The sequence below is a fragment of the Schistocerca americana genome, chromosome 7 (genome assembly GCF_021461395.2).
Source record: "Schistocerca americana isolate TAMUIC-IGC-003095 chromosome 7, iqSchAmer2.1, whole genome shotgun sequence".
In the NCBI taxonomy this organism is placed as follows: domain Eukaryota; kingdom Metazoa; phylum Arthropoda; class Insecta; order Orthoptera; family Acrididae; genus Schistocerca; species Schistocerca americana.
In genome coordinates, this window is record NC_060125.1 from 358,435,524 (window position 1) to 358,458,459 (window position 22,936).

The 22,936-nt window shown below is 41.4% G+C and overlaps 1 protein-coding gene across 1 annotated transcript in view; it reads left to right on the top strand.

The window, feature by feature from the left end:
• LOC124622035 (15-hydroxyprostaglandin dehydrogenase [NAD(+)]-like) overlaps window positions 1-7,924 on the top strand; it is a 66,986-nt gene extending 59,062 nt beyond the window's left edge. Inside the window, exons 5-6 of the mRNA XM_047147593.1 lie at window positions 5,006-5,157; window positions 7,300-7,924. Of these exons, the coding sequence (XP_047003549.1) occupies window positions 5,006-5,157; window positions 7,300-7,429 (282 nt within the window). The 3' untranslated portion in view covers window positions 7,430-7,924. The remainder of the gene's footprint in view (window positions 1-5,005; window positions 5,158-7,299) is intronic.
• The last annotated feature ends 15,012 nt before the right edge of the window (window positions 7,925-22,936 follow it).

Here is a 22,936-nt window from a genome sequence, read left to right on the forward strand (position 1 = left end):
CACGAGTTGCTTCCTGTTGACCTTCCAGCAAAAGAGGCCTTTGCTTTAGAGTTTCTTGCTCCCATGGAAGTGGACATTGATTGGCCATGGAAGATTTCCATCTGACAGGATATGTCAGTACATAGAATTGTCGAATATGGGGAACGGAAAATCCACACGAAAACCAACTAGTATCACTTCATCCTGAAAAGATCACTGTGTAGTGCGGGTTTACGGCATCATTTATCATAGGGCCATATTTTTTCGAAGAGACAGGTACTTCCAGTCATGTAACCTGTACCGTCACTGGTAAGCGCTATGAGTGTCTTTTGCGCAACCACGTCATTGCAGCTCTCCAACAGCGTGGATGCGTGGGTGGGATGATTTTTATGCAAGATGTGCGCACCTCCGCACATTGCAAATCCAGTTAAGCAGCTGCTGAAGCACCATTTCGGAATCGCTAGAATTATCAGCTTCCATTTCCCTACAGCCTAGCCGTTCCGATCACCTGATCTTAATCGGTGTGACTTCTGGCTGTGGGGTTATCTGAAAGATGTAGAGTTCACTGCTCCGATTGCAAACTTAGCTGCATTGAAGGCACGCACTGCGCAACATATTCTGAATGTGACCCTGGAAACGCTTCGATCAGTTGTAGAACATGCTGTTTCTCTATTTCAACTTGTTGCAGTAAACTGTGGACAGCATGTTGAACATGTTTTGCGCCAGTCACACGGAAATTAATAATTCGATTTGATTTTGATTGATGCTTCTAATGCGGATTTTCGCCTCAGGACAATTGAAAACCGATACGATTGATGCTTTATATGCGGTTTTTGGCCTCAGGGCAATTAAACACCGATGTGATTGATGCTTTATATGCGTTTTTGGCCCCAGGACAATTAAACCCGATGTAAGTGATGTTTTTTATGCGGTTCTTGGCCTCAGGACAATTAAAACCGATTTTTTCCGTCCGATGTAATATGACCTTGCCGTGGTGGATGGCCTTACGTACACCCATGCACACTGAGTAGTACAATTAGTTTAACGTCAAACGTACACCTTAGGCATTGCTATATGATTCATTTGTCATTTGTAGTCGACCACTATTAAATAATCATGCTTATAGTGCCATCTATTGCTACATTTTGTAACTATTTATTTTTCTTCTCCCATACGTTTTCCCCCTTCTCCGATAATATTCAGTTCCAATTTGACGTCATTCTGACCAGTGATGTTGTTTCTACAGCGGTTTGAAAGTTTAACTTTAATTGTAATCACCAAGGACATTTTCCTAAACATATCGGCATGAAAAACTGCCCTAAGCCCCAGTTGTTGTAAGATGGTTAATTTTTTCTGAATCCCATCTTCAAGCGGTAAGTTCATTGAACGATGTACCGTAAACTGGAAAAACGCTTTGATCTGTACATAGGGACGACACTAATAATTGTTACTCAATGTGTTAGTAGATGTATTCTTACTTACGTTTGTGTTCGATGTCAATGTACTCCTCTTTATCAGAAAAGATGGTCTTGCTTTGCCAGTCTACAGTTTAAATTCTCTTTACTTTTGCCGTTTTTACATATTTTGCAGCTCCAAGTAGCAAAACACTCGTACAGTACCCAACGTCTCATTTTCTAATCTAATTCCCTCACCGTCACCTGACTTAATTCGATTACACTGCTCCAGCCGTGTTTTATTTTCACAAATGTTTATGTTATAATCCCCGTTCAAGACACAACGCATCACGTACAATTGATATTCCAAGTCGTTTGACATATCTATAACAATTGCTGGAATGACTTCATCTGAAGGACATTTAGCGCATTATACAGGGATTCACAGTCTGACAGGGAATTTTAAAGTACCTCCAACTATGATACCGAGCAGTTTTCGAAATAAGATGGTTCTCTCTATAAATGTCCGCTATTTCAAACTGCAGAAAATGTGCTGACAATTTCCATTGTGATAATCTGACCTACTTTCATTTCCCCTAACCTTTATTTGGCGTGGTGGACATGAATAAATACACCCTCCTCGTCCTCGTCACTTAGCGTTTGTGGCGTTTGCGGCTTGTATAAAACGTCTAAGGAATATAAATTCGCAGTAAATACAGTATGAGTCAAGAGGAAAGATACATGCTCTGAGAGGTGATAGTAGTGATGATTCTGTCCAGAAAACTTCAAATGAACATATGTAATTTTCTTAAGCCTATCAGACATCCAGCTGTCTCATGACCGTCTTCACCAGTAGTCGCATGCCAGTACAACAAAGCAACATTAGGCTACACAGTGTTGTCTTTATTGACCATTTCAAAGCGCACGTCACTTGTGCATGGTGGGGCGCCGAGTAACAACGTCCAGATAACCATCTTAGTGGAGTATGGTATCTTGAGTGCCGTTAAATGGTTTTACCAGAATACCTGGAGCATATTCCTTTGCAACACGACGTCGTATGTACTTTGCGCACGACGGAGCTGCTGCTCATTCCTTACGACCAGTGGCACAGTGACGCAGGTCTCCATTGAGTTACTTCTTGGTCGCTGAGGTCAGCTGGTCATACTCCATTAGATTACTGTTTGTGGGGTTTGCTTAAGAGCCAGGTTTGCAAACGCAGACTGGACGCAGAGGAGGAACTTCTCGTTCGCATTTTACGTGTGTGTGCTCAACTAAAGCACTACACGAGTGAACTCAGATCGGCAACACAGCAACTGTTTATAAACTCTGCGAAATGCATTGTAGTTGATGGTGAACTTTCTCAACTTATTTTGTGAGGAAATTTACACAGATAAACGAAACATAAGATCACAGTGTTTCATTTACTATCACCTACGGTTGCTCGTGGTCTCGCGGTAGCGTTCTCGCTTCCCGACGACGGGGTCCCGGGTTCGATTTCCGGCGGGGTCAGGGATTTTTCCTGCCTCGGGATGACTGGGTGTTGTTGTGTCGTTTTCATCATCAGCATTTATCCCCAATACGGTCGGAGGAAGGCAGTGGCAAATCACCTCCACTAGGACCTTGCCTAGTACGGCGGCGCGGGTCTCCCGCATTGTTCCCCTACGCTCCGTCACGGAGTATGGGACTTCATCATCATCATCATCATCGCGGTTGTCGTATTCCCCAGTGTTTTCGTCACTTTCTTCGTAAACTGTTAGGAACAGGACGTATGTTTTGTTCAGAATCACTAATACCATCACCGCTTGAACTTTCCTCTTGACTCACCCTGTATTTATAACACCAAATTACATCGTTAGTCTATTCAGTTGACAGATTACAGTCAATATGTAGAATAATATGCATGCAGTTTCTGCAGTAAAGAATATTTCAACGGAAAAAGTCGATTGAAGTCATTGTTATTTTTAAGTTCCTGTCCTTTAGAACACAAGCACAATAGTTACACAACAACCAGTCCACGAGCGAAGAAAATCTCCAACCGGCGGGAATCGGACCCTGGCCCGCTTGCACGATAGGCAAACACGTTACCACTCAGCTAAGTAGGCGGACGTCTGTGGGGTAATGGTAGCCCATGCTTCTTTAAGAACCGAAACCAGAGAAGGCACCGATGTTGGACGGTTAGATCTGGAGTGAAGTCGAGTTATAACTCATCCCAAACGTGCTCCATTGGGTTCAGGTCGGGAATCTGGGCAGGCCAGTCGTTTCAGGATTGTTATTGTCCATAATAAATTGCCTGACAGATGCTAATTTATGATAAGGTGCCTTGTAATGCTGATGCAGTTACCGTCTCCGAACTGTTTCTCTACTGTACGCAATACGCGATGGAGTAAACCTTGTCCAAATCGTCCCGGACTTGGCGTTTGCTTAAGCGCAGGGACCACACGCTAACGACGGAAAACACCCCCACACTGTAACAGCACTTCCGTTGTACCTCAATGTGGGCACTACTGATTATAGCGTGTTGCGTTCTCCAGGCATTCGCCTAACCCATACCCATTCATCGGTTTGCGACAAGGTGTAGCCTGATTCATCGTTCCAAACCACTCGTTTACATTCGCCCAGTGTCCAGTGGCATCGCTCTTACACCACCGCCGGCCGCAGTGGCCAAGCGGTTCTAGGCGCTTCAGTCTGGAACCGCGCGAGCGCTAAGGTAGCCGGTTCGAATCGTGCCTCGGGCATGGATGTGTGTGATGTCCTTAGGTTAGTTAGGTTTAAGTAGTTCTAAGTTCTAGGGGACTGATGACCTCAGATGTTAAGTGCCATAGTGCTCAGAGCCTTTTGAACCATTTTCTTCTTACACCACCTCTCAAGCGTCGCTTAGCACTGACAACAGAAGTGTGTGGCTTCTAAGGAACCGCTTGACCACTGCAGTGAATTGATTTTAAACTCCCTGCGCACAGTCAATGAGCTAGCTGGACTGCTGGTCTCACTTTGGAACTCACGAGTGAATTCTTCCGCTGATATCATGCATGCTGTAAAACATTATCCTACGCAATGCTCAGTGGTCCCTGTCGGTGATCACATGAGGTTGCTTGGTCTTGGTTTAGCTGTGGATGTTCCTTCGGGTTTCTACTTCACAGTCGACGTGGAGAGCTTATGATTGGTTCCAAAGTCACTGGTGAATTTCTTACCCAGGTGACATACAATGGTTAGCCACGTTCCGGCCGCGTGGAGTAGCCGCATGGTCCGGGGCGCCTTGCCACGGTTCGTGCAGCTCCCCCCCGTCGGAGGTTCGAGTCCTCCCTCGGGCATGGGTGTGTGTGTTGTCCTTAGCATAAGTTAGATTAAGTAGCGCGTAAACCTAGGGAGCGATGACTTCAGCAGTTTGTTCCCGTAGGAAGTTACCACAATTTTTTTCCCCACGTTCGAAGATATTGATCTTTCCTGATTGACCCATTCTCCTGTTACTGCTTCTCTGCTGACAACACATTAGTCCCCACGTCTTTTTATACTGGCAGGTCCACCTCTCGTGACATCTTTTGGTCAATTCAGTGTTACATGAGGGTGTCCAGATTATTTCGACCAGATAATAGAATTTTGCCTCTGTCGATTGTCCGGTTTGGTCTCTGTTGCAGATGCCATACCACTGGGAACGTACGGGAGTGCGCGTCATGGCCATATGCCCTGGCGTGACGGAGACGCCGATGCTGGCTGGGGCAAGAGGCCCTCAGATGTCCTCCATGGCCCAAATGGCCGCCCTGGAGGTGGCAGCGCTGCCACTGCAGAAGTGAGTGCCGCCGTCTGCTCCTACATAAACGCACTCTTAACTACACCGAAGCGCCAAAGAAACTGGTATAGGCAAGCGTAATCAAACACAGAGATATGTAAACAGGCAGAATAGGGCGCTGCGGTCACCAAGCCCTACATAAGACAACAAGTGTCTGCCGCAATTGTTAGATCGGTTACTGCAGCTACAATGGCAGATTATCAAGATGTAAGTTGGTTTCAACGTGGTGTTATTGTCGGCGCACGAGCGAAGGGACACAGCATCTCCGAGGTAGCGATGAAGTGGGGATTTTCCCGTACGACCATTTCACGAGTCTACCATGAATATTAAGAACCCTATAAAACATCAAATCTCTGACATCTCTGCAGTCGGAAACAAGGTCCTGCAAGAATGGGACCAACGAAAATTGAAGACACTCGTTCAACATGACAGGAGTGCAATCCTTCCGCAAACTGCTGTAGATTTCAGTGCTGGGCCATGAACAAATGTCAACCTGATATCCATTCAACGAAATATCATCGGTATGGGCTTTCGGAACCGAATGCCCACTCGTGTACCCTTGATGAATGCACGACACATAGTTTCACGCTTGTCTAGGCCCGTCAACTCCGACATTGGACTGTTGGTAACTGGAAACAATTTGCCTGGTCGGACGAGTCCCGTTTCAAATTGTTTCGAGCGGACGAACGTGTATGAAGACAACCTCATGAACCCATAGACCCTACATGTCAGCAGGGTACTGTTCAAGGTGGTGGAGGCTCTGTAATGGTGTGCGGGCGTGTGCAGTTGGACTGATATGGAATCGCTGATACGTCTAGATACAACTCTGACAGGTGACACGTACGTAAGCATCCTGTCTGACCAACTGCATCCATTCATGTCCATTGTGCATTCCGACGGACTTGGGTAATTCTATCAGGACAATGTGACACCCCACACGTCCAGAATTGCTACAGAGTGGCTCCAGGAACACTCTTCTGAGTTTAAACACTTCCGCTGGCCACCAAACTCCCCAGAGATGAACATTATGGAGCGTACCTTTGATACTGTGCAACGTGCTGCTCAGAAGAGGTGTCCACCCCCTCGTACTCTTATGGATTTGTGGGCAGCCCTGCAGCATTCATTATGTCAGTTCGCTCCAGTTCTACTTTAGAATATTAGTCAGGTTTATCAGTTTCTTTGGCTCTTCTGTGTATACACTGAGGTGACAAAAGTCATGGGATACCTCCCAAAATCGTGTCGTACCTTCGTTTTCCCTGTGTAGTGTAGTAACTCGATATGATTCAACAAGTTGTTGGAAGCCCCCGGCAGAAATACTGATCCACGTTGCCTCTATAGCCGTCCATAACTGCGAAAGTGTTGCTGGTGCAGGATTTTGCGCTCGAACTGACCTCTCGATTTCTCGATTAAGTCCCATAAATGTTTGATGGGATTGATGTCGGGTGATCTGGTGACAAAATCATTCGCTCGAATTGTCCATTGTCTTTGGTGAGAGGTAATGTCTGAGTTTTGGTATTCTTGATCATTGTTGACACTTTGAATTTCGAAATATTGAATTCCCTAACGATTTTCGAAACGGAAAGTCCCATGCGCCTAGCTCCAACTGCTATTCCGCGTTCAAAGTCTCTTAATTCCCATCGTGCGGCCATAATCAGGTCGTAAACCTTTTCATATGAATCAGCTGAGTACAAATGACAGTTCCGCCTGTGCACTGTCCTTTTGTACCTAATGTACGCGACACTACCGCCATCTGCATATGTGCATCTTGCTGTCCCATGACTTTATCACCTCGATGTAGTTACAGCTTTTTCAAGAGAAAATTCATAATTACTACAAACAAAAAGTAAGTTAATCCAAAATATTTTACGCTCAGTTTTCACACTAATAGTTTCTTTCGTCCTCACTAGTGGCTGCGGTCTCTTTGGGCCGACACACTGCATATCCTGAGCACTTGATCTCAGTCTCAATGTTGGAAACCTTTTCTGGGATCCAGCAGTTTACCCCTTTCCAGCCATTCTGGTTTTTCAGATGTAGAAACACTCCTACCAACTTCCGTTTATGTCGCAGAACTCCTTCTCGGTGTTGCGATTTATTTCCGTCAGTGTATAACGCTCAGAACTAAGCAGTGTTGTTTGTTGTCAGGCCAGACGCCGTGGCACGAGCGGCAGTGGAGGTGCTGCGGCGAGGAGAGAACGGCTCTCTGTGGGTGTCTGAGGGCGGGCAGCCGGCCTACCAGGTGGCCATCCCTGCCCGCGAGCAGATGCGGGTCTGACCGCAGCCGCAGTCCAGCGGCTCTCGTGCTCAAGTGGCCACAGCGCGCCGACCGACGTTCCGCTTGCCTTAAACTGTCCTTCCCGTTATCTCAATGTCTGCACACCTAACTGATTCCTAGGTTATGTAACTCTTCGTGTGAGTTTTCTTCCATACCTGTTCTCTACGATACTTTCCTGGCCATGTTACTAAATCATGTGGAAGAAATGAATACAGGCAGGAATTTTGCTCAGAGATTGTTAAGAATTTGTCATATACAATGTGTCCAGAAATGAATATAGACAGGAATTTTGCTCAGAGATTGTTAAGAATTTGTCATATACAGAGTGGCCATAAAGTACCGCTATCATTTCAAAAAATTATAACTTGTAAACTATAAGATACAGAACATTATGGTTTGCTGTAAAACGTTTCCAGCTCTCAAAGTTGTTTCTTTCTGTTTCGCCACAATTTCAGTGCATGCCTCACAAGTCGCTCGTAGGACAACAAGGCAATATTCGGTTTCTCAGCATAGCAGTATCAACAGTTCCAAATGATCGCTTCACTGTTTCGTGCACGAAGGGTAGGCATGTCACTGACTGACGTGTATACGTGATCCTTGACAAAACCGCACACAAACAAGTCTAACGGCGTAGCACCAGGAGAGCGCGGTATGGCCTTTGACACTGCCTGTCTCTTTGAAGTTTTTGAACCACCTTTTTTTTTTTTTTTTTTTTTTTTTTTTTTGCCAGTGATGCCTTCGCATACTGGCGTCGATAACTCCACGATACCGTTGAAACAGATTTGGATTCTGCATATCAGATGGCACATTGCGTCTTCTCTTACTCTATCACCATTTCCGTGTGCTCCAAATCAAATCTGCAACACACGATGAAGGAAAAAAGAACACTGAAGTCTACTAAAAGTTTTACAACAAACCATGCTTTTCTGTCTCTAATAGTTGCCAAGTTATGATTTTTTGAAATGATAGTGGAACTTAATAAACATCCTACTTCTTAACAGTAAGTCCCACTACAACCATCATATTGATGTTAAAGTCTCTCATATTAGTCCATTAATTTTAAGTCCACTGCATAATTAACGAACACGTAAGTACATCATTCAATACAAAAAGTTACTTAATTCATCTCAAAACTTATAAGTTCGTCTGTACTGTTTTATATCCAAATGGGTTTAGGCGTAGATAAGAGTCAAACATATGTATCAAGTTACTCCAAGTGATGCTGTAGTGTAATGAAAAATATATATATATATATAAGATTTCCTATGCGTTTCAGATGCTAAATAAAGTTTCTAGGAAATTTTGACTAATAATACACACTGTTTTCCTTAGAATGAATCTCTTATGTATATTTTTAAAGTAAAAATGAAATTCAACGTAGGTATAATAGATGACAGATAGACAGTAAGACAGTTAAAGCGAGACGTAAAGTTCTGTGCTCCCATTTTCTGATTTTACGTAGGTGCACCAACTACTAAAACAGCGAAATAGTGATGTGTGCAAAAATATACACTCAACTCCACATTTCTGATGATTTTCAACAATTACAGAAGGTAAGTTCAACGAAAAATGGTTCAAATGGCTCTGAGCACTATGGGACTTAACATCTGTGGTCATCAGTCCCCTAGAACTTAGAACCACTTAAACCCAACTAACCTAAGGACATCACACACATCCATGCCCAAGGCAGGATTCGAACCTGCGATCGTAGCAGTCGCGCGGTTCCGGACTGAGCGCCTAGAACCGCTAGACCACCGCGGCCGGCCTAAGTTCAATGAAGAAATCATCGTTAATCTATATATAATATTACTTCTCAGAATACAGCACACTATTACTAGTGAAGACAAATTCACCTCTGAATCATTTACGCCTCAAGTACGTCCAGCCAGCCGCAACACTTCATGAATATCTCATGAGGACAGCAGATTTCATTTAGCGCACTGTTAGTATCAACACTTAACAGACCGAAGCACTCGAACAAATGTTGTTCATGGAATTAATAATGAAGTTTGTTGGTTAGTTATTCACAGATTCTATAACCCGTAATTGTAAACTCTTGCCATAATATTAAACTATCAGTTTGCTTGCAAATGTAATACCATTTATCGGTGAAACCTATGGCAACATGTGAATCGTGTACGTGGTTGGGCTTTTGCATTGCACTTAAATAACCTTTTTTTAAAATTAGACTCACACAAACACACTTCAAATAACTCAAAATGGTTCAAATTGGTCTGAGCACTATAGGACTTAACATCTAAGGTCATCAGTCCCCTTCAACTTAGAACTACTTAAACCTAACCAACCTAAGGACATCACACACATCCATGCCCGAGGCAAGATTCGAACCTGCGACCGTAACAGTCGCGCGGTTCCGGACTGAAGCACCTAGAAACGCTCGGCCACAGCGGCCTTCAAATAGCATTATGCATTCACAAATTCTTCCGTCCAGAAGGAGTTGCTGAATAGATATACTTTTAGTTTGTTCGAAGTTCCTTTTCTTACCTATTAAAACTTTCTGTAGGTAGGCAAGTGCTCAAGATACATTTGTGGCTGCTGACTAGGGTAAATCATTTCTGTTTTTTAGACTGACTGTTGACAATAAACTTCCTGAGGAAGAAATCATGTACCCATATTACACACTTCTGAGCAATGAACAGTGTCTTCAGGGTTTGCTGTTACCTGGAAACAAATAGCTGCTCATCTTGCATATCGAATATCGTAACATGTGACATCTAGTTCAGATTCTTATCCATGCAAATACGCAAGAATTTACATAATACAAACCTCTTTGGTAATACAAGTTTCTATTAGATAATAAGGAATGTGGAGTTGTGACACAAACTGAACTTGCTGACAGCCAAAACATAAACTTACGATCTGCAGCCTACACGGCCGAGATCCAATCAGGAAGGGGCTACATATCATAGTATAAGACGCACCACTGCAGAGCTTCAGGCTACAACGACTTGCTGGAAGACAGCGATATGTGCGTCAGGGGAACCACGCAGAATTTTCAGAGATTCTGAGAGCCATCTTCCAATCTCTAGAACTTGGGTGAATTGTGTCCTAGTGTGCCAGGGATAAACAATACAGAGAAAATGAGTAAATCTAGTTTTGCTTCTGATACCAAGTACAGTAGTGTAGTGTAGTATAGTGGAGTGATGTATAGGTTAGAGCTGTACAGTACAGTGTGGTCTACAATTACAAATTATAAAATTTATCATGTAGCAATGTGGTGTAGTACAGTGGACAGTATCATGTGGCTTCTGGACTCTAGTTGAGCCTATATCAGCGTGCCAGAAGGCCAAAAGGCAGTAGTTAGATCTTTACATTATTTTTATCTTTTTATTTGGTATATTTAAATAGACAGTATTATGAATAAGTTAGTTTGCTACTCTCTATACAGAGCAGAGGATGCTTTGTGGGAAGGCACAACAAAGGGACTGCTATACATTTAAGCTTTCAGCGAAAAGGCCTTCTTCCACAGTAGAAAACGCACACATATTCATACAATCACAACTCACAGACTCACACACACATGAACACTGTCTCTGCCCACTGAGCCCGGACTGCAACTGCGCCTGATAGGAGAAGCAACCTGTTGGTGGTGTGTGGTAAGGAGGTAGCTCGGGTGGGGAGGCAGAGGGATTGTAGGGTAGGGGTGAGAGAAGGTGTAGTGCTGCTAGGAGAAGCATGTAAGGACGTGGTGGGGATGGGGTAGGGCTGCCAGGTGCAGTCAGGTGGTTGTAACGCGTCCTCTTATATTATTATGTTTTGCTATTGTCGATGTTAGAAAAATCTTTATTCAATCGGTCTTCGAAATTTTGAAATAAAAGTTATTGTGGATGTCGCGCAATAAATATTTCGCGTGAAGTGCTGTGAGTTCAGGAGCTGGGACTCATGGTATCACAAAAGACGAGATCGCTCTGCTTCAAAATCACTTTCATTATTTAACCCAATGTTATCAGTAAGAAATAGCACAACACTTCTTAACACTAGGACAGGATAACAGCGAAAGGTAACTTATTCAAAAACTTATAAACGAAGAGCGTAAAGCTTGTTTTGTTCAGCAAATGCTTTACGCACTAATCTCTGGTAGTTGAACTAGTGTCTATATATTCATAATTTTTTTTATATATAATTCCTTTACATGGTTTAACGGGAGAGGGTGGGAGGAGAAAAGCGGAGGAGGTTGCAAAACTTTTGGGCGTGTTGGTGGAGTAGAAGGCTGGGTATTGCTGGATGGGGACAGGTGTGCTGTGTCGAGTTGAACATGCATATTTTTTATAGTGTCGCCTATTGAATTTTGCATCAAAAAATAGGTTAATATCTAAGGAAATGTAAAAACTGATGTTTGTGAAAGTTTTCTAATATATGTATTGTAACTGTGTTGTAGTTTTCATAACATCGTGACACAGTAAGTGCATGTTCAAAGGTTTCTGTGGTGTGCTGCCACCTGTCTCCCCACAGTCTAAAGAGGTTACAACCTACTGTCGGAGCTGGCAGCTGAGAGTCCAATGGCCCTCAACAACAATATTTATATTGTTAAAAGGAATAGTGGCGCCGTAGATTTGCCTAAATTAATGCTTCCCATCCTTTTCCGTATGGTCTAGATAGGCAGCATCGTTTTAACCGAACGAGGAGTCGGCTCAAGTTGTGAAGCGGCAGTTTTGGGCACGATAGTTGCTGAGAGCGAGCTGTTGAATGCGAATTATAATTGGAAGAGACTACTGACAATACATGCAACTTTGGGTATCCTGCCAAAACAAATTTTGGAGGATCTGGTTTGTCAATTTCGTTGCTGATAAGTTGGAATTGGCATAGCAGTTAATGTGATTCGAGGAGAGCTTTGGTGGCGAGTTAGTGGTTTTCGGGTTTACGTAATTATTTATTGGTACTGAAGTGTATTCACAGGTTGTAAGGAACAAGAGTTAATGACTCAGAGGTAATTGAGGTCTGGCTATTTTGTAGGTGTAAGGCACACTTTTAGAGTACAGAGTTGTTGTTATTCAATGTACTCGTATTGGTAGGTTTTGGGATCTTGTGCAAGGTAATGACTCAAGAGCATTTTGCTTAAGGTGAAATACCCTAGCAATTGAAAGAGGAAGGTAATCGTGTTCCTACATTGACCATTTACCCGTAAATTCGTGAAATCTGTAGAGAGACCACGACTTTTAAAGGATCCATAAATTTAAACAACATTGTCCGAGGAGTGCAGCGATCTGGTGCTATATTTAGGTTAAAATCAACAGTCGAGATCGCAATAATATTTTTTGTTTACCGGTTTCGGCTTAAGTTAAAGCCATCTTCAGAATTTTTGACCCCCTATTGCTGGTGCTCGCGGCTCCTCGGTTATCTCGTGGTACCACGATCGCACACGGTGTACGATCATGGTACCACGAGATAACCGAGGAGCCGCCAACACTAGCCATAGTGGGCCAAAAATTCTGAAGATGGCTTTAACATAAGCCTAAACCGGTAAATAAACTGTAAATAGGCTGTTTAGGTTTTTATGTTGATATTGCCGCGTAGGGCTCTGTATGAAAATGACTGGCTGTGGTGTGTGCAGTCTGTGGCTAGTTGGCATTGTTGGAATATTCACTATTGTAATGTTGGACAGTTGGATGTGAACAGCGCGTAGCGTTGCGCAGTTGGAAGTGAGCCGCCAACAGTGGTGGATGTGGGGAGAGAGAAGGCAGAGTTTTGAGAGCGGACGATCTGGACGTGTGTCCGTCAAGAAAAGGAAATTTGTAAGACTGGATGTCATGAACCGATATATTATGAATTTTGAACACTATTAAGGTAAATACATTGTTTGTTCTCTATCAAAATCTTTCAATTCCTAACTATGCCTATCAGTAGTTAGTGCCTTCAGTAGTCAGAATCTTTCATTTAGCTGGCAGTATTGGCGCTCGCTGTATTGCAGTAGTTCCAGTAACGAAGATTTTTGTGAAGTAAGGGATTCAAGAAAGGTAAAGGTTATTGTTAGTCAGGGCCATTCTTTTGTAGGGATTATTGAAAGTCAGATTGCGTTGCGCTTAAAAAAAATCTATTGTGTGTCAGTTTAGTGATGATCAGAATAAATAAAGAGACAAATGTCTGAGTACGTTCAGTTTTGCTCAGCCGTTTGAAAATCAAATAACGTAGAAGTTTACCAGCACTGCCATTTACAAATGTTTCAAAGGGGACGTTTCCTATGTCGACCCTTAGCCGAGGATACTCCACTGGAATCTTCTGATTTTTTCTTGTAGTTTGTGTAATTAGTGTAGTTGTTGTCTATTACTAGCGCGTAATTGTAGAGAGAATCTCCTTAGTAGTTGTAGTTTTTCTTTGTTGTACTGTAAAACAGTTGTGGCATTCATGTAGATTTGCACCAAACGTTTCGCAGCTGTGCTTGCAATTAATTAGATATTATTTGCAGTGTTATGTTAATGTGTTTTCTTATTTTGCTCTTCAAATTGTGCTTCTCTGTGTTATCGTGTGTAATATTGTGAGAATTATGGCAAGTGAAAAACGTAATGCTAGGCTCCAAAGTAAACTGAAAAATGACACTGAAGAGGAGAGTAGTGTGTTAGCGCCAGCGTGTAATGAATTAACTAATGTTCAACATAGTAATTTGGTAATTGTGCATAGGGGAATGGACCAGGCAATAAATAATCGTGTAGACAGTGAAACAACTAGTGAACAGGGTAGTATTGTCGATCGATCGGTCGGCAACAGCTCGCCCCATGAACCCGAAATGACAGGACACAATCTTGCAAATACCGTAGATTCAGGGTTTGCGTCATTACCCGTTTCTCAATCCAGTTAAGACACATTTTCTGCTTTACAAAATGCAAATGTTGCCGGTGCAAATGCACTGCCCAAAAGTACAGATGAACATGTTTCAGACACCAGTGCATTGTTGTTACAATCAATGCAACAAATGGGAAAACAGCTTCAAAATTAGACGCACTGGAACAAAATCAGGAACGAACACAGCAACAGTTACAAAACTTAGACACAATGGAACAAAATCAGAGACGAACACAGCAACAGCTTCAAAAGTTAGACTCATTGGAACAAGCGCTTGAACAAACGCGTGAAGATTTAACTGTGGAGTTACTTAAAATTGAATCTAAATGTCAAAAAGTCTGTAATGACTTAAAAATACATATTTGTGAGCATTTTCAAGCAATTTTTTCGCGTCATGAAAATGCATTACACAATCACAAAGCAGCCATAAAAGAGCTGCAAACTATTGTTCATGAAAATCACGACACCTTGCAAGCTAAAATTGACTCAGTTGCATCTACCGATTCGGTTACGCAACTTGCAAAACCTCAGGAAAACTTAATGGACACAGTAGATACGCTTTCAACACAAATGGACACTCTGACATTTGGTTCAGAAAAACACACTGAGGAAATCAGTTCATTATCGGAGCAAGTAGCCGAACTTTCGGATCAGTTCACTAACTTATCAACAAAGGTAGATGATCTGAATGACACAAGACCCGTAGCCTTCACTGACACAGAAGGGTATGAACAAATTAAGAAATTTAAACAAAATCATGTTAATACGCAACACAAAAGATAAATCTGGGAAGTATATGTTCAGTTGGCAGAAATAATACAAGAATTACATATTTCAGAGGACACTCGCGTTCCAATACGGGAAGAGGGACATAGAAATACGGAAAAGCCACAAAATAATAACACAGGGCATTTCGGAAATTATGGAAGAAATTGGCAAGGTGCACCAAATTTTGAGGTGGAACCGCTGACACGACGTAACAATGACCGATATGCGACTCGCCGTCGTGATGACTTTGATAATAAGCTGTTCATTACTACACGTAAATTCAAAACATTTAAGAATTCTGGCAACGACGTTCATCCACAAGCATGACTTCATCAATTCTCTCATTGTTTTCCTCCCAACTGGTCATTAGAGCACAGACTAGAATTTATGTGTAGCTACTTAAAGAATGAACCAGCTATAAGAATGCGATCGGTCACAGTGAAGGAGAATTTTATCATGCCTTCATCTCAGCATATTGGTCACAAGCTACTCAAGATCGCATAAAACATAGAATCATAATGATGAAACATTTCGAAAAATCTGAATTTTCCAGTCTTGTGAAATATTTTGAAGACATGTTGCATAAGAATCAGTATGTGTCAAAATCATACAGCCCCTCGGAACTTATTCGCATTTGCTTAATCAAAGTGCCTCAACATTTACGACATATTATTTTGGCAGGACGTTGCAAAGACGACATTGAAGCATTTCAGGGACTGTTACAAGACAATGGCGGGACGCGGAAACAGGAACACAACAATTACAGGTCACATCCGCCACAATTCCACGATTACAGAAATAATAGCTGGACACGACAAGGCTATTCTTACAACGCAAATCGTGACCGAAACAGACACCACCCACATGACAACCGTTGGCAGAATGGTAATAATTACAGGGAAAGATCATCTCTCTGCGGTAATGACTATGACAGAGACAATCATAGAAACAGACAATATGGGAACCAGAACTATTATTATCAAGGGAGATAGAACAATTTCATACGCAACAGCCTAGCGCGTAGTTACGACTCAGGGAGAAGTTCTCCACCATGTGACCGACAAGAAAGAAATTACAGAAACTACCGACATGACGACAGACGATATAATCTTAACAACAGACCAGAATTCAATCAGAACTTGCAGCATTCAAACAGGGCAGGGCCCTCTCGACAAGGTGAATTTGTAGAAATTAGATCTCCAAATCCCAGTAACGACGAGCGACAACAACAGCACAGGTAACAGACAATGATTCGCACCGCAGGCGGCCACGTGTGCCGTCTGACTCAGAGAAAAATAACATGGACGCTAACCTTGAGAAAATTTTGAGAATTCTTTACCGATGTATACCACATAAAGCTTTTCACTTCACGTTACTAGTATGGTTTGTCACACTTAGAAACGGTTAACATGCAACAATGTTTTGAAGTCAACTATACAGTCACGAACCTAGGGAACTTATTTAGACATTAATTACGAATGCATTTTTGTAGTGAACAGACGACACAGTCTATACATTATTCCTTGTTCGTTACACGATTACGTAACGACTATAAGGCTTACATGCTTAGAACATATACTGGTACTGCTACTGAGATTTTAATGCAACATTTTGGTTTACTTGAAAATACATTCTGGATTTAAAGTACTTTCTGAGAGACACCAGATGACACAGTGGTTAGTTTATTTGACAACTACACGATTATATCACTACGCTACTAATGAGTGACACAATTTATATTATTGCTTTTGCACTGTATCTGTTTTATATCTATCCACGTTTTCTGAATTCTTTTGGAAAGTGAAACATGTTTTATTAGTAACTTTTGTGGTATAGCTACAATGAGACAGCCTTTTCTGTAGCACAACAAAACCTTACAGTATAGTACTTTCTTGATCACGGTAATCTACGTAATAACTACGATATGTATATGCATAGCATTTCACTTTTGTTTATTACGAACTAAGTACATTGGCTTCTACAGAACTTTGCTTACGGACGACGATAATTACGACACTTCGCACATTTTTACCATTGAGTAATCACAGAGATTATCTTACAACAAGGCGCACAATTTAGCGCTACACTACACTTATTTGAGTGATTAATTTAGTACTTAAAACATTTATTTTTAAAGATTTTTGAATTATAAAGACACAAAAAAAAGGTTTTCGGTGATGTATTGTAATCTGTAATGCCTGAGGGTATAATTACATTCATCCTCAGGGAGTGCACGCCTGCTTTGTGTACTAAGCGCGTGTCAAGCCAAGCGGTAGGAGCCCTAGCTAATATGGTATTTGCTTATACACCTTTACACATCGGCACCATATTCCTCTAACACAGAATTACACAGCTGTCTATTCAGAGAATTTTTTTACTGACTTAGGAGATGCCATATGGCTAGTGAATGACGTTTCATGCCTTGCTTTATATATATATATATATATATATGCTCATTTTGTTTAATATCTAGTTTCTAGCTGCACCGCAGCATTGTTTATAATAAAATGTAATAGCTGTACTAATAGAAAAGTTTTCTGTCTACAGACCCAGTATAGAATAATTTTATGATCTACTGTCTTGAAAAAGGGAGCAGAAATAGACATTTTCCTTCACAGGAATTGCATCCATAATTTTTTCAACGATTTGGTAACTTTTTTGGTAGAGTAAGTTGTTGTGATGCATCACTCTAGTGTTAAAATCTGACATAGGTATTAGACATTTCCTATCTTTACTGTAATATTTTTTCTGCTTGAGCTTTGCCATGTTTAGGTATAAGTTATTGAATTTGCTGCTGCTGTTTGCCAGGCATAGTGCTACTGAATTTTACTTTGTGTTACTCTGCTAAGCCAGTTTTACTACTGATTTATTTTTCTTTTTGCTGCACATTGGCTCATATTAGTTGTAATGTTGCATTTTCTTTGCTGATTTATGTTTATTGCTGCTTGCATTGCCAATTTCCTTTTTTTTTTGTATTTGCTGTTTGTGTTAATTGTTTTGTTCTGCTGCATTGCTCGTCCCTTAGTATATATATCTGAACTCAATAGATTTAAGTTAGCTTAAGAGATGGTAGGCTATATAAGAGGATGAGATGTGATGAATTGGAAGAAATGCATTAAGAAGCTATTAAAAAAAATATTGGCATAAAGTAGTGTACAATGGAGAATAATTATTTTGAAAGAGGATATGAACAAAACAGTAGGGTTTAGGGACAACAAGTATAGATAGGACTTTTTGGGAATAATTATGAACTAAGGGAGATCTCCAAAAAGAAAAGAAAGTTTTGTTTACAAATCAAATAGGATAAATACTGCAGTACCAAATGTCATACTGAAAACAAACCGTTCTTTCCTTTTGTGTTATTCCACTATGTGTTCATATACCCTTGTGTATTTGTGTTCTTCCTGTCTTTATGTGTTTATCTGATAAGAGTTATGCTGTAGAAGTTTTCTAATACTATGTTATCTACTTTGTAAAGATGTTTAGACATTATTTATTCTGTTCTGCTTTAATGCTCATGTGTGAAGTTAATGTTTTGAAAGCTCTTCTCATTTTTTATTTATTTACTTGTGTCATAATTTCTGTAACACTGATGTATATGTCTATTTCTATTTTTTTATAAAGCCCATATTACTACAAATGTTATATGTATTAATATGTTCTTTAATGATGTATTTTGTACCTTTGTAATTGTATGCTTATATTGTAAATTTATCGAAACCAGTTCTTCAAATTAAGTTTAATTCACTGCACACGTTTCTGTTGGTCATAGTATATGCACAATATGTTAGAAGTTTTAAAAAAAGGGGACTGTTCGCGTTTGCACATCTGTTGACTAGTTAACAGCACTGCTGGTTCTAAGGACAACTCAAAAATTTTTTCTGAGCGCACAAGTGGTGGCTCATGGACTTTCTATATTATTCGGAAGACTCTTCGATGGTGATTGTGCACCTGCACAGTTGCAACGGATGGCTGCTGGCCATCTCTACAAATACTACTGTGGGCCTGCAGCTTTGGTGGCTCACCATTACCATAATCTCTACCAGGACTACAGTGGGTCTGCTCTGTGATGACCTACCTACCAATATTCTTCAAAACTTCGAGTGACTCTGCTGTGGGTTTGCTCTCTTGACTGCATGTCAAGAGTAAGCACTGTCTTTCCATTGGAAGGACAACACTACTTCTTCAAGACTACATGGAAATCCGCTACTTCCGTGTGCATTTTCTTTTCCTGATCAGACTTTGTGCAATGCAATTACTACTGTGATGAATGATCAGGACTGTCTTTATGGACAGTGGACAATTTTTGCTTTTGACAAAGAGTGTATCAACAAGTGTGTGCATTTGATATCTTTTTTATTGTAACATTGAAAATTTTTTTCAGATCAGCATTGGGCACTGCCCAAAACAATTTGTAAAATTTTTGTGGGGTGCATGGGGGCTATGTAAATAGGCTGTTTAAGTTTTTATGTTGGTAACGCCACGTAGCGCTCCGTATGAAAATCACTGACTGTGCCGTGTGCAGTCTGTGGCTAGTTGGCATTGTTGGAACATTCACTATTGTAGTGTTGGTCAATTGGATCTCAGCAGCACACAGCGTTGCCTTCAGTGGTTTGAATCTTTCATTCAGCTGGCAGTATTGGCGCTCGCTGTATTGCAGTAGTTCCAGTAACGAAGGTTTTTGTGAGGTAAGTGATTCATGAAAGGTAAAGGTTATTGTTAGTCAGGGCCATTCTTTTGTAGGGATTATTGAACGTAAAACTGCGTTGCGCTTAAAGAAAAAAAAAGTGTGTCAGTTTAGTGATGAACAAAATAAGTAAAGAGAGAAATGTCTAAGTACGTTCAGTTTTGCACAGCTGTTAGAAAATCAAGCCTGCTGAGTCAGAAAATTTTCTGTTTTCTGGTCTTTTAATGCCTGTTGGCCAAATCTTCGGTCAGCTTGCGGTCGCGTTTTGCCAATTCAAGCTCAAGTTTGCGTTCCCTGTCCACTTGCTCTTCCACAAATAAAGTATGATAATTTAGAATTCTCTCTAATGAGCTTTGAATAGAATTACTACCCAAACCATTGCCACCATCTGGCATTGGTATTTGCGATGGTTCTACATTTAATGGGCTGGTAGACGGTGGCACGGTCTCTTGTGCCGCCGCCACCACCTCCGCATCTTGTGTTAACCTTCCGTTCACTACTCTGGGGGCTAGTTGCAGCCCCTATCTCTACTTCCACAATGTGATGGGGTTGCTGTTCTTCTGTGTTCATGGTTTCTGTACGCTGTCTTCTCAGATTTACTACCATAATTATGGTTTCAACCGTGAACACAGATCCTATCAATCACTTTCAACACACGAAATGATACAAAATATTTACTAAATTCTATGCACAAACAATAAACACTTGCAAAAAAGAAGTAAACACTAACAGACTACTTTCTATTCTACAAGAATTATGCATACAAACACACACCAGATACGACCTGAAAGTGGTCAAGCATCATGCACTCTGCACGCAAACTGACTACACTGTGGTATTACCTTTTTGCTCCATGATTCTGGGCGCAGCTTTCCCGGGATTTTACTGTGGCAGGTCGTACTGTGCTCTAACTCTTTTAGTCAGTCTGGTACCTCTTCGTGGTTGAAGATTACATGTAAATATACCACGTATATCAGTACACAATAATGACATAGCTGGCGCTTGCGCAGGTGGAGTAGGTACCGGATCAGCTGATTCGGCTCCGACCGGCAATTGTTTAGGTCGGCCATTTGCTGACCGTCTGGATCACGTCACGCGGCGGCTGCTAATCCGCCCCACTCGCTGACGGAAGCATGAAACATAATGTCAAACACAGTGTACCGCTTTACGTGGCTACTTTTTAGCTGTGGGGAGAAATACACGTGGTTAAACACTGATGTATTGTCCAAGTACTCCTTCCGTCGACCGAACTGCACGGGGTTGTTCACGGTTACGGATTCATGGCCTATACAACTGCACGTACTGTGACACTTTTCTCAAAGTACATCACACGCGGAGTTGCACTACACATATTTCGATTGTATTCCCGGTTGAAGCACCTATTGGTGTCTGTCGACACGCGAGGATCCACCGAACACACTCACTTTCCCCTTGCGATCGACACAGATATCGTCCTGCGCGAATACTTCGACTTTTTTTAGTTTGGAAGTGCCACTAGTGCACAGTTCGTTCCCAAAATGATAACCTTTTTTCTTATTGCACAAGGTGTAGACGTAACAGTCTTGTCTGTCCCTGCTACACATATTGAAGTGTTGGCTGAAGAGCCAACACCGTGTTGCTAGAGGAGGCCGAAATGCACGCTTTTAAGCTCACGCAGATTGGCGTGAGGTCTGGAACAGTTAAGGGAATTAATAGTAGCAAATAAAGTACGTTGTTGATGTAATACTTAACTTTAATCCACAATTGGAGAACATCGCTCTTGTTTAGATGTTATTACAATCTCAATATAACTGGTAATGGCGCCTTGCTAGGTCGTAGCAAATGACGTAGCTGAAGGCTATGCTAACTATCGTCTCGGCAAATGAGAGCGTATTTGTCAGTGTAGCATCGCTAGCAAAGTCGGCTATACAACTGGGGCGAGTGCTAGGAAGTCTCTCTAGACCTGCCGTGTTGCGGCGCTCGGTCTGCAATCACTGACAGTGGCGACACGCGGGTCCGACGTATACTAACGGACCGCGGCCGATTTAAAGGCTACCACCTAGCAAGTGTGGTGTCTGGCGGTGACACCACACATATAATGCCTGATATTTACATCACTGGCGTTACAACACACAGTTCTTTTTTAACCAATAACAGTATTGTTACCACAGTTAAATGCTCATCATTGTGAGTCCATATAATTTGCAAAGTTCATTGAGCGTAACATTTACAGCCACAATGATTACGTACTTTTACATTAGTCAAGGTGTGTGATTTTTATAAGAATTGTGTAGTTGCCAGAAAATCATCCGCTAACGAGTCCCTTAGTGTGCACTCAGTTTGACTTGAGCATATTTGTGCAATAACTTATTTAATATCCCTGTTTGACACATTGTCTTTATGTTGACTTCAATTACCTTTATAGTAAAATGAACGCAATATTTTTCAAGATGTTGAAACTAATATTATTGACTTCCATCCTATTACTAAGGCAAGATAGTTTAAAAATCTTTAAGAAGTGAATATGCCTATAAGGCACTTAAATAGTCTTTCACTCAAGGCTTAACAGTTTACTTTCTCAACAGAATTCTGGCTTGAGGAGCCAAACGTTTTGAATATGTTAATACCTTCTTGTACAACGCATTTCATAGGAAATTGGTTAACTATCCTCTATGACAGGGTGGTTTCATATTACTTACACTTACAATACATAATCCTTAACATCTAAAGCACAAAATAAATCATCCTATAACTACTATTTACAAGTTTTATTGTTTTAACAACTTGACGTCTTTGCGGGGGCAGAATCCCTTAATTTTACCTGTTTGTGGGTGTGCCAACAAGTAACTGCGAGCGTGTGGAACCTGTATTACAACAAATGGCCCCTGATATACCAGCTGCCATTTGCTGTTCTGTTTTAATGTAGCTGATGGCTTAGGATGGGTCCGGAGTAGGACTAAATCCCCTATACTATAGGTTGGTGAATTTCTCACATCTTTGTCGTATTTTTACGGGGACAGGGATGGTTCTATTATTTCCCATGCCAGCATCTGCGCCACTGCTTCCTTCTTTGACCATGGTATGGAGTACGCAGCACAACAATAAGTTTTGGGGGGGTTTCACTTCTATAGTGAATTGATAACCTCTTATTATTCCGGGGCGTACAGAGAATACATCAGTATATTCCAGCAATAACTTTGTCAACTGTTGTTGTTGTTCAGGATCTAACTTTTCTGATTCCAGTACCTTACGAGCAAAAGCATCTATATTTACGT